Genomic DNA, 19503 nt, shown 5'->3' with positions numbered 1-19503 from the left:
CATAATATGCTGAAATAAAAAAAATAAAATAAAAGGCGTTCTTGCTCTTTGTTGTCTGAAGCTTTTGCTTATGCAAGAGAGGACATATTAATAACCTAATATGGATAAAACTAGGTTTCAAATATACGTGTGGTAGGTTATTCTGGTATTTAGCCTTATTCTGATCCCAAATGTGACTCTTCACCCTTTTATAGTTTGTTCTTCGTAAGTAAATTACAGATACATGCTGCACTAAGGCTTTTTCCCCCATGCTTTCATTGAAAAGTTTAGATGGTTTTTGAATTTCCTTTTCCCTTAAAGAGATTTGACCAGTCGAATTTTGCCTGGCTGGCATCATTTGCCCATGTAAAAAGCTAACAGGTGCCTGAAAGGTTGTGCTCTATTCTGGGAGAAATCTGATTAATGTTGAAGGTCTGTGTCAGGTCAGACTCAACCTGCTGACAGATTATTTAGTGAATGCCAGGATTGACTCTAAACGTTATCTCAGATTTTAATGGTTTTCTTGTGAAGGGCATTTTAGATGAAACCAATTTGTGTTTAAAGTTAATTGTGGCTCTTGGACCAGAGTCTGGTTAAGAAGAAATTCTTTTCTGGAGCAGGCAGTAATTTGAAAAGAATGAATGATTCATCAGATGTTGTGGCAAAGACTATAATTGTATTCTATGTTTTAACATAAACTGTTGCATTTTACATTGTGGTGAAATCTTACCCCCAGTCAAATAAGAACTCCTCAAAAGAAGTTCTGATTAAACTATCTTAAATTCTTGTAATAGATTTCCCAGATCGCTTCACAGCTGCTTAAAAAACATAGAGTAAAATATGATACTTATTCCTGGTAATGTAGATCTCTAGTCATCCCTGCTACTTCTCTTTTTCTCACCCTGACCCCCCAAATCCATGAGTCCCGTTTCACAGATGCCGAGTGTGTGTGCCCTATAACCTCACTGCCAGCATTTCACAACTGAAACAGATCACTGACTTGGCCTCCTGCTTCCACTCTCACTCTCCACACAGCAGGCAGAAGGTCTTTATCTTTTTAAATTTGATTATCATCATCATTATTATTATTTAAACTTTGTATTATAGAAAATTTCAAATATATCAAAGTGGAGAGATGAGTGTACCTCTCATTCAACCTCAGCACTGATCCACTCATGCCCAGTCTTGTTGCATCTATGCCTCCATCACACCCCTTTCAACTCCCCAGTTACCTTGAAACAAATCCCAAATTTTGTATCATTTAATCAGCTTATTTGAAATTGCCATGAAGTAAAATTTTGCTTATTGGTTGATTGCATAAGGTGGGGAAAGTTGCTGTCCCAGTGTGATAAAGTTGTAACCCTCTTTTCTGTATTCCAATCCTGTTTCTTCTTACTTTTTCAGAATATGTTCCCTTTCTGTTTGATAACTGCCATCCCCAGAAAAACAAAGTTTCACGGGTGTATTTTATGTTAAGCTTGTTTTTCAAGGGTATATACACAGACACTCTCCTATTTTTGTACCAAAAGTACAAGAGGAGCATGAAAGTTGAATGTACAAAAACGTAAATGTGTGTATGGGGAAGATGTTTCATGCTCAGAAAGTCTTAAAGATTATCAGATTCCTGTTTTTTAACATCATATGCTCATGACAAAAATAAAATTCAAACAATAGAGAATGGTATGAAGTATAATAAAAGGCAAAATTTCCCCTTTTGTTCATTGACCGTTTTCAGTTTTTTATTTCCAAAGCAACTATTGTTAATTTCTTACAGATCCTTCTGGAAAGGCCATTTAAAGCCTGAATAATGTATATTTGACATTTTCTCTCAGTTTCTTTGAATTTAGTGGACAGAAATTGATTTTAATGTTGAAAAGAATAGCTTGGTGTTTTGCAAGGGGTTTGAATGGGAGATTGTATGATGTTGGTTTTGATGTTTTATTGACCTTTTTAAACACTAGTTTCCTCTTGATAAAGGAAGCTTAAAGAAGCCTTAAGCAGACTGTGAACTCAACAACTCTGGACCTGTGAAAATCTCTATACTAGTGCTATCCAACAGAAATATAATGTGAGCCACATATGTAATTTAAAATTTCCTGGTATTTACATTAAATAAAAAGAAAGATGAAATTAATTTTAGTGATACATTCCCTTTAGTTCATTTTATCCATACTATTATTTCAGTATGTAATCAATATATAAATTAATGAAAAATTTTACTTATTTTGCTCATACTAGGGTCTCAAAATCCAGTGTGTATCTCATTTATACTTACAGCACATTTCAGTTTGAACCAGCTCCATTTCAAGTGCCCAATAGTCACATGTGGTAATGGCTATCATACTGGATAGCACCGCCCTGTACAGGGGAGTGGTTATGTTGTAGGGAGGAGGAAAGGGGATAGGATATGTTCTCAATTTTGTTCTTTATTTCACAGTTACTGACCAATATTTGAAGTTAAAAGGTTGCTGCTTTTGGTGTTCTTAATGATTGCCAGCTCTGACTCAGTCGTGTTATCACTAACATCAGCACTTTTTTAAAAATCCATTTTCAAGTGGCTCACGCCTGTAATCCTAGCACTCTGGGAGGCTGAGGCGGGTGGATCGCTCAAGGTCAAGAGTTCGAGACCAGTCTGAGCAAGAGCGAGACCCTGTCTCTACTAAAAATAGAAAGAAATTACCTGGACAGCTAAAAATATATATAAAAAATTAGCCGGGCATGGTGGCGCATGCCTGTAGTCCCAGCTACTCGGGAGGCTGAGGCAGGAGGATCACTTGAGCCCAGGAGTTTGAGGTTGCTGTGACCTAGGATGACGCCACGGCACTCTAGCCCGGGCAACAGAGTGAGACTCTGTCTCAAAAAAAAAATCAATTTTCATTCTTATAAATACAACAGAGTATTAATAACTCACATACTTCTATACAAAAATGATAATCCAGCTGAAATTGAACTCTTGGCTGTTAGGCAATGCCACCATGTGGTAGCTCAAAAGTTTATTCATCAATATATGAAAGACCAAATTCTGAGTAGACAATGTGGCTTAGAAATATTAGTATATAATACATTAAACCTGAGCACTTTTTATTTTGAATTTGGGGGTAAATATATGTACTAGTATCTAGTGAAATTAACTGTTAGGAGGTGACGGGCAAGAATTCCTGAGAAGTTGGTGAGACTGTTCTTTAAATATATATTTTTTTATTTTTATTTTTTAGGGGTTGCAGATGGTGTAGGAGGATGGAGAGACTATGGAGTTGATCCGTCTCAGTTCTCAGGGACTTTAATGCGAACGTGTGAACGTTTAGTAAAAGAAGGACGGTTCGTACCAAGTAATCCCATTGGAATTCTCACCACAAGCTACTGTGAGTTGCTGCAAAATAAAGTACCTTTGCTTGGTAAGTAGATATCCTATGCATTTTCATCTTTAAAGAAGCCCACTAAGGCCGGGTGTAGTGGCTCACATCTGCAGTCCCAGCTACTCAGAAAACTGAGGCGGGAGGATCCCTTGAGCCCAGGAGTTTCAGGTTGCAGTGAGCTATGATGATGCCACTGTACTCTAGCCTGGGCAACACAGCAAGACCCTGTCTCAAAAAAAAAAAAAAAAAAACCCCACTAGATGGCTTGGTGTTTACCCACTAGATGGCTTGGTGTTAAAACAAAACAAAGAAAATAATTTATCAGCCCAACTTTTTTCTGAGGCTCTTCCTACTAAGCAGAGTTTGGTAGAGAAGCTGTTGGATAACCAGAATACTTAGTATTGCTTGGAGGGAATGTAAATAGGTAGTACAACCACTTTGGAAAACAACTTGATATTACCAAATAAAGTTAAACATGAACATATAGTATACCCCAACAGTTCCACTTATAGGTATTTACCCTAGACCAGGGAAGATCTTGCACGTCTATAAACCAAGAGATAGGTTCTAGCAACGTTGTCAATAATAGCAGAAAACTGGGAACAACCTAAGTCTATCAGTAGGAGAAAAATGCATTTTGAAAAGGAATGACTTCAAGCTACAGGCCATATTCAGGAACATATTGTGAACGGAAAAGATTCCCTGACAGTCTAATTCCATATATTTCAGGTTCAGAAACATTAAAATTAAAACTGTATTGTTTAGAGATTCTGAAATATGGTAAAAGAAGAGCAAGAGGTTGTAAAGGAAGAAGGGGGTAGGATCTGATCTGCAGAATTCAGTTGATTACCTATGATGAATTCAAGTTGCAGACAGTTACCTCAGACTGCTAATAGCTGATTAGTTCATGAACTAGCGTGGCACAAATTAGATCTCTGTTAATCTTGTATTAGAAAACTTACAACCAAATACCTGCGGTTTGTTTATCTGGAATGCTAATGGAGCATCTTTGGCCAAGCTTCTACATTTGTTTGTTAAATGGTTTCCTGGGAACATACCCAGCCTTCTAAGCAGGCTCTCAGAAAGGGTATTATTAAGTTTCTGCTAATTGCCAGCGTCTTTCTGGTTACTAGAAGGCCTCTTTTCCAGTCACCATCCACATTTAAAATCAGCCTCTGCTCAGTGTTAATGGAAAGTGCCACAGTTGTAGAATTTGCCTTCAATTTAAATCCTTTGTAAGAAGGGGCTTTTTATCACTGCTGTCTTCTTTGTGCTGTGATTAGCCATCTTGTTTTCCTTCTAACTGAAGAGAAATCTTCTCTTGCAGTTTCAGTATATACTGCTTTGCCTTAATCCCCTGTTTTGGACATGCAATCTGGAGATTGCCTGACACATTGAAGCATTCTACATTCTATTCCTAGCACCTCTTATCCCCTTGCTGTATGACTTTGGGCAGCCACTTAACCTGTGACCTCCTTGCATCGTAAGTTAAATGAAGAGAGAGCCCTTAGATGCAGATTCTAGGGGGCTGCCTCCTGTGTTTTCCCAGGAGTGCCTCCTCTGATGCCATCTCTCCCCCTGACTCCCCATCATTTACTTTGACTTGGGACAACCAGTTAGAAAACACAGAACTATCCTGATTTTGTACTTTAAAAATTTTGTGTTTTTTGCTGTTTTTTCCCTATCCCTCATGTAACTAGGAGATATTAATAAAATTAATTTCAGGACATATTAGAGGTTTTCTTACATTGAATATTGTTATTACTTTTTTCTGCTGAAAGACACATTGAAATAATCCTTTGTTACCATGTTTGACAAACACACACATCTCTAGATTGTTTGTAACTAAACTAAAGCATATTTTGGCAAAGGCAGGCTGCTGAGTTTTACTGAACTTTAGTTAGATATAATTGTAAATAATAATAACCTTATAAGATTAGGTAATCTTTTTTTTAAATCCAGCAATTGGTAAAAAGCCTGCAAAGGAATCCCAGTCCCAATAAGGTTATCCCTTTCTCTGTTGCACAGAAGCCTTAGTAGTAGTTTACAAAATAAGGGGCTGAGGGATAAAAATATTTCCATTTTAGTGAAAGAGATTTGCCTCGGTGCCTGTCTGTGTGGGTCAGCCATCTGAACACCCAGCACTGCCGTTCTCAGCACCTCTTTTCTTGCTCTTCTTTGCCTGCTTGTTCCTCTTCACACGAGGATGATGAGCTCTTCTCCCAATACTAGGCTCTCTGGGCCTGAGCCACGTGCCCATGTCAGCAATCTGAGGAGGCAAAGGAGGAGAGTATAAGCTTCAAGCCCAGATGATTCTGTAAGGCTGGGCTTGCATTCTTTGGTGCTGCTTTGGATACTAAAGATTAGTCACTCATCAGGACCATTTTGATTCTAACTCAGCGAGTTACTGCCACAGGGGTAGCAAAATGATAGCCTGGGTTTGTCAGTGACTAATTATGAGTCAACATCAGTCCTCCTTGCAGCAGAATTTTCAAGGCTTTGCTACTCCTCTGTAAGTTTTCATTCTTAGTTAGAACTTAATCCCATCAGCTTTCAGAAGATCTTCTGGGTAGTAATTCTGTTAATGATAAATAGTTGGAGTTTTTATACTCTGAGTGAGGAAGGAAAGGTAGTAGATCTTTACTGTAAGCTATCGAACAGGTTATCAATAGCCCTACCAGTGAGTTACAATACCTGTGTTTTTCCTTTGACATTTAATAGATAGGGACTAGATGGCTTAACGTTAGTGTCAGGTTAGTACCAATGCATGTACTAATGGAAATGGAATTTCTAAATAATTAGGATGAGAAAGATGTGTATCTTTAAGTATTTTTAAATTAAGTTATACACTTTTTATTGAGTCAAAATTAATAACAAATGAAAGGGTGGGAAATCTGTATTCGTGCAGAGAACGGTTTTTCACACAAAGATGAAGATAAAAAGTAGTAAAAAGATTATTTATTTTTCCAAGAAAGAAAGAGAAAGAGAAAAGGAGGGAGTGGCGATGGCACATGGAGGAAGGAAGTGCCCTGCAGCTAAGGAAAAACTGTTTGGAGTTTTTAAAGGGTAAAAATGGCTTGTTTCCCTATCTGCTTCAGCAGACTGATAACAGAAGCGGTTGTGAAGTGGTTGCAGGTGTTCTTTATTTCTTTTTTTTCTCTCTCTCTTTTTTCTGTGAGGACAGCTTATCTAAGTCCTTGAAATGTGTTTTTGTCAGGAACCGAGGCAGAGAGTTGGAGTGGGGAGCTCACACCTCTACTGTCTGCTTAGGGCTCTTCAAGGCTGAGAGACAAACTTGTAGAGATGATGAATTAGGCCACAAGTGTCTAAAGCAAAACAAGGGTGGATACTTGTGAGTTTTTTCTTTAAAGGGGCAATTATGTGTTACAAATTTATTTCCCTTACTTTCTGTTATTTTCTTCTATTGGATAGATTATTAGTAAGGCCACCTTTCAATAAATATTACACATAATCCCACTAAGAAAACTATTAATATTTTAGTTATTATGCTCCAGATTTTTTTCTATGTATGTGCATAGGATAATGATAACTTGAATTGAGTCTACTATGTGCTATCAGCAACTGCATGGGGTAGGTACACAGGTACTTAATTTTATTCCCCATTTTAAGAAACAGGCCTAGAGAGTGAGTGACTTGCCCGTGGTCACACAGCTAGAAAATGATGCCATACTGGGATTTAACATAGCTAGTTCCACAGCCTGTTTTCTTTTGCTCTTAACTATCAATAGTTTAGACTTTGCCTAGTAGACTTTACTCTTTTTGATGTACAATTCTTTAAGTTTTGACATCCTTGTTGTTGTTAAGAAAAGTTTAATACGAGTTTGTAATCTATTTATTTCACTTATCTTTCCTTTTCAAATATATTTCTTTAATATAATTTTAATGGCTGTCAAATAGCTAACACTATCTGTTGTAAGTGTTTGATATGACTTAACTAATTTTAATCCTTACAAACAACGGTATGAGGTAGTTACCGTTATCCCTGTTTTTATAGGTGAGGAAACCAAGACACAGAGAGGTTAAGTGATTTGTCCCAAGTCACATGGCAGGCAAGTAGCAGAGCTAGGATTCAGGAGCGGGCTGATTCTGGAGTCTTTACTTCTAAGTATTACATTATAGTATATAGCTTTGCACTATATGAATGCAGTGTAATTTATTTAACAAGTCCCTTAATTTTAGATGTTTAGGTTGTTTCTAGTTCTTCCTGATCTTAAACAATGTTTTTATACTTAAGTTTTGTTTGCCACTCTGATTATTTTCTTAGGATTACTTCTCGGAGGTGGAATTGCTAGATCAAAGGACAGGTACATTTCTCAGGCCATATTGCCCTTCAGAAAGGTTAATTTTACTCTTCATCACCACAGAATGAGAGTGAATATATTCCTTACTAACTTTTGCCAACACCATGCATTATCTTCTTTTGACTCTTACTAAACTAATAGGCAAAAAGGGTTACTAGTGAGATGATCATTTTTTCATATATTTACAGACCATTTACATTTATCTGTTGGTCAGCTGCCTGTTTTTCTGTTGTACCATTTTTCTGGTAGAGGTAGGTATAGTTTTAAATTTTGTTACGTGAAAGTGATGTCTACTGGTTGTACAGTCAGCCTTTCAGTCTGGGGAAGATGGTGTGAGCCGTGTGCAGCAGAAGCACACAGAGCTCTTTGCTGCTTGGAATGTGGATTCTTCCCTCTGGACATTAGCAGTCTCTGAACAGTGAACAGATTGATTCCACAAGCTACTTGCAAAAATTGATCTTGTTACTTCATATTGAGTCATTAGTCTACAGTAAAAGTTCTTCATGGCCTCAACAGATGGAAATTAAAATTGCATTTATGTGCCCTGTCATAAATGTTAGTGAATTTCGTGGAGAAGACTTCCTGCCAATGACTAGTGAGAAATGTTGGGAAAGCCTGACATTCTCATCGTGGCATTTAAGTATTAAAACTTAATATCTCAAAAAAAAAAAAAACTTAATATCTCAACAACATGCTTTTGAGCATTTGGCATAGATTATAGCACTATTGAAATGAAATAACGTGATTAAATACCAGTTATTTTTATTGATTTTGATCTCTGCAGATGGAAGAATTCAGATCATTAGTGGCTCACTTACCATGTATAATGTAAGCTCCTTTTTTTTTCCCCACCATATTGACCTCGATCAGGTTGTTACTGACATTTATTGGGGGTGTGGAAAGTAAGAAAGGTTCTGTTTAGGAGATTATGAAAGGAGATTGAAATTATGGCATGTTGCTCTTTGGGGTTATGTGATTAAAATGTGTATGCAGAGGCAGCCTAGGAAGAGAAAATAAATGGAGATCATTTTTTTTCTAGGTAGCAGCACTGCCTGCATCGTGGTGCTGGACAGAACTAGCCACCGCTTGCACACAGCGAACCTGGGTGATTCAGGCTTTCTGGTTGTCAGGGGTGGCGAAGTTGTGCACCGATCAGATGAGCAGCAGCATTACTTCAACACTCCATTCCAGCTCTCGATTGCTCCCCCAGAGGCCGAGGGAGTTGTCTTGAGTGACAGGTAATCTCCCTTCTCAGCCAGGAAGTGTGAGCATGAGCTCATCCACAGGTCCCTTTCTGTGCCCTTTGAATGCAGTGGAGATAGGCATTTTCCATTTTAATGTGAGAAAAGAAGACACATTGAGAATGTTGTCATCAAGAGGACCTTTTAGTTTGACTTTGAAAGCTGTTTTGCTTGAACTAGATAATAAAGCCAAACTGAATTCTGATAAACACCCAATAATTTGACAAGACTGAAATACTGTTTCTGGTTTACAGAATACCAGTTTTTCATACCAGTACCACATGGTACATACAGTATATGGGTTAAATTGTGCTGGAGAAGTGAGTCATGCATGCCATTGCCTATGCAAGATTTTGCATACATTGTTAGGGAAGAGCACAGACAGACATCTGCTTTATTTATTAGAATAACTTCCTGATTCTTTGGACCTTTTACTACATGCATCAAATAGAACTTACAGGAAATGAAATAAAAAATGGTCTTGGATATGTTCTGTGTGATGTTTTTGAGGTGTTCTTTTTCTTTCTAACATCTGCTCTCAGTTCATTTTTAAATTGTCAAGAACCTTCTGGCCAGGTGCAGTGGCTCTGCCTATAATCCCAGCATTTTGGGAGGCCAAAGCAGGAGGATCACTTGAGCCCAGGAGTTCAAGGTTGCAGTGAGCTATAATGACACCACTGCACTCTAACTCGGGCAACAGAACAAGACCCTATCTCCAAAAAAAAGAAAGAACAAAACAAGCACTTTCCAAGAAAATTGGTACTTTTTTCTCTTTTGAATTAACTTTTATAGTTTCTTTTCTTAGATGAGTATCCAGACTAAGGCTAAGACCATCTCAGATTTCACTGCCTTTAATGACCTTATAGAACACGGCAGAAATATCATTGGCAATTCATAAATGTTGTTAAACGGGTAGTGAACCTTTTGTAAAAATAGAGGCATTCTAGGAAGTGCTTGTTGTCTCTACTTAATAGCTCCTATTAAACCAGTTCTTAAGTCCAGACTTAAGATAAAATGATTATTACTGCCATCTTTTAAACTGGAATGAGCATATTATATAATTAGGCATTCAGTATTGCCCATCTAAAAAGTCTGCTGCTGACTCCTAGAGAGGGGGAAGCACTTTTTACTTTCAGATTTAGGCAGATTACCATAATTGGAAGAATATTTGATTATAGGTTCTTTTTTAGTTGGCTTTAATACACATTACTATTAGCCTTATGGGAGTGGGGAGAACTCAGAACCCCAAGGCTGCAATAGATACCGAGCTCAGATAACAGTTTTTGGAGAATGGTACTTTAATTTTCCTTCATTTGACTCTTCTCGTTTTGGCTTCTAACTGCTGGGGTGGCCCTGCCGTGCCTCTCACACTATCTTTGGGACAGTCTGCTTAGGGCAGCACTCTGCGGGCCTGCCAGCGAGGTGGAGGTGGCTTCCCCTGGAGCCCAGAGACAGCCGTGAGCATGTGATTTCGGCTCGTGTTTCAGTGCAGTCAAAAGTTTCCAGCAGCACAGTATGTTCAATCAAAATGGGCAAAACTGCAACTGGCGGAACACCAAGCTCATGGGTGGGAGCATTAGGAGAGGACGAACTGTCCAATGGGAGCAGGACTCGCACAGGCAGAATAGCAAAGGACACTCCTGGGGAAAGAAAAACCTCAGCATAAAGTACAGCTTCAGTGCCAACCTGGTCATTAATCCACACTCCTAGAATCCGATTAGTTTTCAAAGACTGAGCAGATGAGTGTGCCTTGCATTGTTTCTCTTTATTCCAGGGAAGGAATCGACCTGATTTCTACCAGTTTTACGGTCTTTTTTTTTTCCTTGCTACATGTATCTCTTTAGTTATTTGTCACTCCACAGAATTTTATTTTAACCTTAACTTACAGATTTTCCTTTAATATCTGTTGTTACAAAGTATTTATTATATAAATGTGCAAGTGAAAGTTTGTTCCCTGCAACAGCACATCACAGAACTTGAGATGTGCCACTTTCTTCCTCAGTTAAGTGAAGATGAACCAGAAATTTTCTTAATACACTTTGTGTAAATTTCCAGCAGGCATGGGTGGTTTTGTTTGTTTTTATGCTTTCTTTTCACAAATTGTATAACATGTCACTTAAGACAAGTGTTGAGGTTTTTCTGTCAAGCCTTAGGATGCTTTGGCCCAGGCTCCTCCCTTCCCGGTCAGTGTCTGCATTTTTTTCTTGGCTACTGTTTCCTAATTACATGGTAAGGCAGATTATTGGATCTCATCTTGCCCTCCCCTTAGAAGCCTGGAAGCAGTGAAACTGGCCTTCAGAAATGGCTGAGAACCAGCCTCAGGGAGTCCCTGAACTCTCTGACTACATCATCTTTTCTCCTCACCTAGCATACCCCCATTCTTATCTCTGCTTTCATTAGGTGTTATCTGAGGAAAAGATCTCCCATCTGTGTTTTAAAAAGTTATACACAAAAAAATGTAGTGAGAAATCGAACTCCTGTCCCTGCCCCAGGTCACACATTCTCTCCTCAGGGGAGTTGCTGGGAGCAGTTTCTTTGACTCTCTCCAGATTTATTCTCTGCATATAGAAGCATCTACATCTGTGTGTCTTCCTGCTTTTTTTTCTTTTTTTTTACAGAAATGGTAAAAACAAACACTTTGTTTTCTTCCTGTAACAATATGTTCAAGAGTTTTTCCCCAAATTGGAAGGTCAAATACTTTGTTCCTTCATTCTTTTAGTCATTGAACAGATATTTCTTGACTTACTGTGTGCCAGGCACCCTAATAAATAAACACGCATGCATGATGAGCATTTTGTGACCCCTGAGAGACATGCAGTCCCAACTATGCAATTGTAGATACTTCCTGTGAATTACTTCTTACAGGACCGGTGTGCTTGTCTCCGTGGGTGCTCAGCACCCTGAGAGCCAGATTCAAGCATGCAGGGAAACTGGTGAGTGAAAAATGAATAAGAGAGGATGGAATTTGGCTCTAAAGAATTAGGAAGTACAGATATTTGTTTTAGAGGCATGTTAGATCTGACTCAGAAGAGAACCCTTCTTTCTTTTAAGCCACTATGACTAATCGTCAGACTTAGTTTTATTTGGTAGTTTCAGTTAAGCTTTTGAAACATTTATATTAGAGTTTTCGATTAATTTTTTCAGGGTTAAGAATTTCAGAATCACTTTTTAAAAAAATTGGCTCCATTGTTATAAATTAGTTTTTCTTAAAGAAGCCTTATTGCATTGTAAAATATTGCCTGTAGGAAACTTTGAACTGTATCTCTAAAGGGCTTTCTTAACTTTGCCCCTCCTCTGTCCTTGCCACAGCCCAGATGCTGCTGATAGTACGTCTTTCGATGTCCAGTTAGGAGACATTATCCTGACAGCAACAGATGGACTCTTTGACAACATGCCTGATTATATGATCCTTCAGGAGCTAAAAAAGTTAAAGGTAATTAACTCAGAGGTTAGCCCTTGGAAACAGTGGCCCTCTCTGGACAGCTGAGTTTTATTGATTCAGTTGCATTATCTCTTTGTAGTTTTGGAAAAGAATATTTTGTGAACTTTAGGAAAATAATAATAGTTCTAATCTTTCAAACAATTGTAAACAGAAATATTCACTGTTGGAGAACTTGTGGGAAAAAGAGGCTTCCCACCCAAGCCCTTCATAGGGTGGTAAAAGTAGGAGAAGTCCAGATGAAGACATTTCTTGTTTGTGCTTTTATTTGTATTTTAATGATGTTTAATAGTGTTGGGTCCTGGTTACCTTTTTCTCCTCTTACTCTTATAACACACCCAGCAGGTGTTGAGGCTGGGAAAGACAGGAAACAGTCAAACCAGAGCCAGCCAAGGGCAGCAGGCAACAGGCAGCAGGAGCCTTGATGTGGCCTGAGCTGTCACCAGTTACGAAACAGTGCAGGCTTCTCCCATACAGAGGGTGGAAGGAAGTAAAAACCAGGCTTTGCATATATTCCTGGCTTTGTGAATGTACTAACTCTGGAAAAAATGAGTCTTTTCTCGTGATTCTTTAACTCTGAGCGGTATGACTTAGGGTAAGTTTCTTAAAACTGTTTAAGCAATATTTTTCTCACCTGTAAAATGAGAAGTAATAATGGTCCTATTTTATAGGGTTGCAGTAAGGATTGACTAAGACCCTATGTAGGAAATCCTTGGCACTGTGCCTTGTCTGCAGCCTTCAGTCAACATTAGATGCTTGTAGCAGCGTTGTGCTCTGTTTGGTGACGGTGGTGAGCAGAAATGACATGTCCCTTCCTGCATGGAGCTTACATTCTAGTGGAGAAAAACAGATAATACAGAAAAATCTGATGTAATGTTGATGGTTAATAAGAAAAATAAAACAGATAAGGGAATAGAGAGTAGCGGGTGCTGCTACTCTAGATTGGTCAGGGAAGGCCTCTTTGAGGAGGTGACATTGAAGCAGAGACCTGATGTTGTGTAAGTAATATATTGTTACTTATACTGAAACCTTACAATGTTAGAGCTGAAATGGACCTCATGTTCCCATCCCCATTTTATAGATGAAGAAGTTGAAGCAGCAAGGATAAAGGTGTGGCTCAGTGACACAGCTAGACAGAAATCTTTCATCATGATATAAAATTCTGAAAGTATTTTCAGTAGGGCAACTGGCAGCTCTTACTTGGAGAGCAAACTGTGGTTGGCCAGGTCTGCATTCCCGAGCAGGGAAATTTTTGAGGTCAGCCTTAAAATGGTATCAGAATCTGCCTTTTCAGTCTATCCATTTTAGCACAAATACCTTAAGAATTTCAAATGGGGAAAAAGCAAAATGAAAATCCAAATTCTGGGTCCAAGGCCATCCTAGCAAAGGACTTTCTGATTGATATCCTGTGCAGGCAGCACTGGGCATAATGTTTTAATGTATTCTCTAACTAGAATAAAATTTCAAGCCTGGCATGGTGGCTCACGCCTGTAATGCTAGCACTTTGAGAAGCTGAGGTGGGAGGATCACTTGAGGCCGGGAGTTCGAGACCAGCCTGAGCAAGAGTGAGACTCTGTCTCTACAAAAAACAGAAAAATTAGCTGGGCATGATGTCGCACGCCTATAGTCTCAGCTACCTGGAAGGCTGAGGCAGGAGGATTGCTTGAGCCCAGGAGTTGAGGTTGCAGTGAGCTATGATGACACCATTGCACTCTAGTCCAGGTGACAGAGGAAGACTCTGTCTCAAAAAAACAAAAAACCAGAAAACTTCAATAGTGGAAAATGTGGTTAGATAAATGTTACTGTCTTAAAAAGTGATAATTTGCAAGAAATACACTTCCATGCAGAAATCATGTGAGGCATTATGATAAAAATAACTCCCTCATCCTTTCATCTTAGAATTCAAATTTTGAGAGTATACAACAGACTGCAAGAAGCATTGCTGAGCAAGCTCACGAGCTGGCCTATGATCCAAATTATATGTCACCTTTTGCACAGTTTGCATGTGACAACGGATTGAATGTGAGAGGTAAGCTTTCTTTGGGCAGGTCATAGGGACTAACTGAGGATATCATGTCATTGGAGTGGGAATGTTCTGGGCTCTGGGTGAGACTGGGTAAGTGTCCTCTCCAAGCCTCCCAGCTGTGCACCAGTGGCCTTGAGCAAGGTCAGGAAAGTGAGAACAAGTGCATGTGGTCAGGCCTTCCCCTCAGAGGGTGCCCTTCAGAACCAGACTTTGTTGGCTACAGAGGCAGGGAGAACCTTTATTGCCACCACCACACTGCTTGGACCTGAGCCCAAAAGGCCTCCAAGCTCTGCCTGGAGGGCCTGGACATTCCTAACAGTTTAACATTCTGCCCTTCATGTATCTGACATTTCGCTTCTCCCTTCCTCTGGCTTTGTGGGGCTCGTTGACAGTATTTGCCTGCCAAATTGCCACAGCAGGTTTTGAAAAGGAAAGCAATGTGAAACTGTCCTTGACTGAAGAGTCCTTCTATCTACTGCATGATATGTGACTTTGGGAGCAAGCCAGTGAGTGGCTCGGTCTCAGAGCAGGACGACATGTTGGTGCTAGCATATCAGAAGTAGTGGAATTGGTCAGTTTCTTGCTGATGTAATGTTATGACATGTAAAACAGTTCTTAGCCCTCCAGGAAATGTTAAAATAGAAAAAGGCACATGCCATAGCTGTTTGGCAGATTAGGATACACGGCTATTCCTAGTTTCAAAACATTGGATATATTTGTCCAAATTAGGATTGTGGGTAGAAGCTTGTAACTCTCTTGTCAGATTTACTGTGATTGATGTAAACAGAGGATGTACTGGCCACTTTAACAAGCTCCTATTCTAAAGGAGCAGGGAAGGTTTTGGGGGGTTTTTTTGTTTTTAAGCTTCAGTTAAGTTACATGTAGTTTTTTGGTGTTTTTTGTTTAACCGTTTTTCTTTTTTCTACTAGGGGTATATTGACAAACCTAAACTGCCCAAAATGCAAGCATCCGTCTCCTAGTACTTATTTAGGCACACATTTTTTATTATTGACTTTTCCTTTTAAAATATACTGATTTATCTGTGTTGTAGGTGGAAAGCCAGATGACATTACCGTCCTTCTTTCAATAGTGGCTGAGTATACAGACTGACTCAGCGACGTGTCAACTCCTGCCTTTCCTTTCATCATCCTAAATTTCCCCTGCCGTGTGTGCTGATCCTGCTGGCAGGACCACGTTTCTTTGCCACTGATCTCAATGGCCAGTGATGTAAGCCTTTTGCCTGTCTTTTTGAGACCCTTTGAGATCCTTGTTGAGAACCACTACTGTCATTGACTAGCTCATGTCTGCCGGCAGCAACTGAAGAGAATCAAGATTTGAAGATTGGCCTTCATTTCTCATTGTCCTTTCCATGATGGGGATGGAGGTGTTCAAAGCCACCGTGGCTATTACTTTTCAAAAGTAGTTGAAGCATTGAAAATTAGTAATGTTGGTAAAGTGAATTCAAAATTACGGTGTGCTAAAGGGATTTTAAAAGTCTAACAAATCGTACATAGTGATACATCTACAAGAAGCATACATTATTCATCAAAAGAAATGTTACACGTGTACTACACAGGCATAGTCTTTGTTATGATGATTGGGTGTGGCTTTATGTTTTCATTATAAACTCCTATTTTTCAGGGGCTTATAATTCTGCTCTAAAACATTGCTCTGGGCTATAAAATTTTGATCCCAGGAGCTTTTTTGGTTACAGGTTAGAAGAAAATTCATTTTAGTTCCATGGATGCAAATATGTCATGCTTTAAAAAAACAAAAAGTGCTTATGTTCCTATGAATAAAGTTTTGGCAGTTTGTTGATTAGCCCATCACAGGCTATGGCCTGACCTCCCAGAGGGGTGGGGAAGACTCCATACCAATATTCAACGGAAATATTATTCAAGACTGTAAAACTCCTCAAAGCCTAGAAATTTAATGTTACGGCTAAAATTCCTCCCAGCTGTCTGATAGGATGCCCCTGTATGGTAGCACTCGGCTCACAGGTCTAATGGGTTCAGAATAGACAGCTGTGACTGAATTTTGGTGGCTTTTAATGGTCATGCTACTTGCCCATAGTCTTAACCTCAGACCTTCTATTAGTAGCCTTGTTCTCTATAGAGCACGCGACAAACCCCGCAAGTCCGTGTGGGAAGAGCACTGTGTGCAGTGGCAGCGGCACAGAATTCCACAAGCAAGACTCCTGGTGATGATCTGACACTTGCAATCGCCCCAGCAGAAATTTAGGGGTTTCTGAATCAAGCTTAATGTTTACAGTTTCCAAATAGCCATTTTGCAGTGTATAGTTTCCTTATAGAACTACCCCGCATTCAGTTTCCCCATTATCTGCAAACTCAAACTTATTTTTAAGGTTTGTGTACAAGTTGACTGCTGTAAAGATATATATTTTTGGGTCAGTTTTTTTCCTTCATTAACTTGGTGGTAGAAAAATATATATACTTAGAGATCCTTAAATTAAAGCCATGTTTTATATATAAGTCAGGTAACATTGGTGTACAGATGAGAATGCAATTAAACCGGATGAGAATCTACTTGAGAACATAGAAAGTCTTTTTCTCTAAAGGAGATACTGACTCCCTGGTTTATTGCATTAAAACTTATGTTTGAGGTTACCTCAACTTCTTTTAAAAGATTTTGTTTTGTGAATTTGTACTGTATATTTGAGTAACTGTCAAGCTTTTGTTTTATTTAAAATTGTTTAACATGTACCATGTACATGTCATTACTATATTTCAATGCATCATGCTTGTAACAGGCATTTCATTTATAATAAGAATGAGTTATTCATTTGTAAGCCGTTCAGTAATTTATCTACTATTCCTAAATTGGCATAATGTTAGATATCTATTTTGAATCACCTTTAATTACATGTCAGAATGCCTTAACTACCCTAACTTGACAAAACAGAATTCTTTGGTAAAGGAGATGGGGGAGGGGAGGGTGTGGAGAGAGACTCCAAATAAGAAGAAGTCATCATGCTCTGATAAAACATGGAAGCATGAGTGGCAAGTGGTGGGGTATTTATTTTGCACAAATTATTTGCAGTCTCTATGTATTTAAAAAGTAAAGGAAGTTGCATCCAGAAGGGTTTTGTTGGAAGGAATGCATTTATATTAGGACTGACAACTTCAGCTCTTTTGTTTGGGTTTTTAATTAATTTTGGTCAGAGGTTTGTAGCCTTATTTGTGATCTGGATATATTTTACATTCATTTTCCAATGCCTACATTTAATTCCTGGTAAGAGCAGAGCTGGTCAAGTTACTGGTTTCTCTCTGCTCCCATTTAACCTATCAAACACAATCTTTGTAAGCTAGATTGGTGGTGTTTTACATAACTCATTTAATCAACTTACTTTTTTGAGAAATGATTGTTAGAAATCGACAGTGTGTTTGTTCCAGTGACACTGAAAATAGTGGGACAAGAATTGAGTTTCACAGTGGAATTCACTTTGGACCTGGCCTGTAGATTAGTGACATAAAATATTTTCTCCGTTTTCTTCTTCCCCGTCTTTTTTGTGTTATGCACTTAATTTGATGACTGCCGGGTGTCAGCTGGAGTGCTGCTTAACAAGTAACTCTCCTCCTACTCTCAGTGGTCAGAGGCTGTGTTGGACCCATAGTAGAATTTTCCAGGTCTCAGACCCAAGCTTCCATGGACTCAGCTATACCACTTGGTGGGTCTGATTCTGAACCCAATGTGTGTTAATTGTATTTTAAATCAAGCAGTATGCACGCGTGAGCATACACACACACACACACACTTGCCTCATGTAATGGACTTTTATAACAAAAGAGAAAATTTGGATTTCTAAATTACAAATGGCAAATTATTTATCCCTCTCTGGATGCACCAAAGACGAGTAAAGTTTATAGCTTTTCCATCTATATTTATAAAGCAATACTGTATTATAAAAATCAATATTTTTATCACATGCTTGAAATTTTTATTTTGTTCTGTTTTAAAATGTGCACTCTAAACATATCAGAACCTTATTTCTTCCTATGAACTTAAGCTGCCTGCGCACAAAAAAAAAAATCTTACCAAATGGAGATGCAGTAGAGTCCATAGGCTCTTAAAAACTGAAAGAAGAAATGAGGGGGGAGAAAACAAGTTATGTGTCCTGAATTACTGTACTCGCTTGACGTGGTTGATGGGTACTAAATCACAGAAGAATCCATTCCAGGTGTGAATGTCTGGGGGTTGGGCTGTGTCTAGATTAGAAGCTTGATTTCAAGCTTTGCATGATGGGAGAGCGTCCTCTCCTGTCACCTGCTTTTGTTCTGGATAGAACAGTAGCCAGAAGATGGAAACCACCTTCGGTACCACCAGCCCACAACGTCTAGTAACAAGGCAGGAATCGTGGGGATTTGCTGAGTCAGCTTTGAGTGTTCGGGCGATTGTAAACAAGACTGGCTAGAACTGTAAACGTTTGTACTTGTGGATGAGTTCATGGTTCCTTGTCACCTTAAACCAGCTATTTTTGGTAGAAGCTACAGCATTCAGTTTCTCTGGAAACTGTGTCACATTTTTTGCATTTAACCAGTTTTACAATATCAACCAAAATCTGCTTATAAAACAAAATATGAAGCAGAAAGTATTTGGATTCTATTTGTAAAAAAAAAAAAAAATTTAATTTCTTTGCAAAATTGAACTTCTCAACTAAGAAGAGTCCGTGTCAAAATTTTAACTGTTAGCAGGTAGTTTGTGGCAAAGATGGCTAAATAATGAAGCAAATTTGAATCTGTGTATACTAATGAGCTGCTTTTTTCTGTTGAGACTATCATTATTTGTCTTACCCAAGACGCAATTACCTGAATTGGATGTCTGCAATATAAACTTATGCAGGAATAGTTCTGTAAATACATTTAAATAAACTGTAAAGATATTTAATAAATATAGTATTTATACTAATCTGTATACTCCTTTTGGTTTGAATAGTAACTAAATAAGACACCGGCCCTTGGTATTGAGTTTGTTGGTCTCTATCAAGGCCTCATGTCAGTCTAGCAGTGAATCTGTACTTCAGAGCTGTCATTTTCCATCCATTACTCTAACTGCGTTAGCTCTTTTTCACCAGCTGGTTTACTACATCACTTAGCTTCCTCAAAAATTCATCAAAACAGAC

At 38.7% G+C, this 19503-nt stretch overlaps 1 protein-coding gene across 1 annotated transcript in view; it reads left to right on the top strand.

Annotated features, from left to right (window-relative positions):
- The window catches only part of PPTC7 (PTC7 protein phosphatase homolog (S. cerevisiae)), a 45428-nt gene extending 26139 nt beyond the window's left edge, over window positions 1–19289 (top strand). The window contains exons 3-6 of the mRNA XM_012663492.1: window positions 8697–8895; window positions 12208–12331; window positions 14237–14366; window positions 15415–19289. Coding sequence (XP_012518946.1) covers window positions 8697–8895; window positions 12208–12331; window positions 14237–14366; window positions 15415–15473 — 512 coding nt within the window. The 3' untranslated portion in view covers window positions 15474–19289. The remainder of the gene's footprint in view (window positions 1–8696; window positions 8896–12207; window positions 12332–14236; window positions 14367–15414) is intronic.
- The last annotated feature ends 214 nt before the right edge of the window (window positions 19290–19503 follow it).

Source organism: Propithecus coquereli, unplaced genomic scaffold, assembly GCF_000956105.1.
Source record: "Propithecus coquereli isolate 6110/MARCELLA unplaced genomic scaffold, Pcoq_1.0 Scaffold81, whole genome shotgun sequence".
Taxonomy (NCBI): domain Eukaryota; kingdom Metazoa; phylum Chordata; class Mammalia; order Primates; family Indriidae; genus Propithecus; species Propithecus coquereli.
Note: the sequence above shows the minus strand (reverse complement) of the source record. Positions and strands in the feature narration are given on the sequence as shown.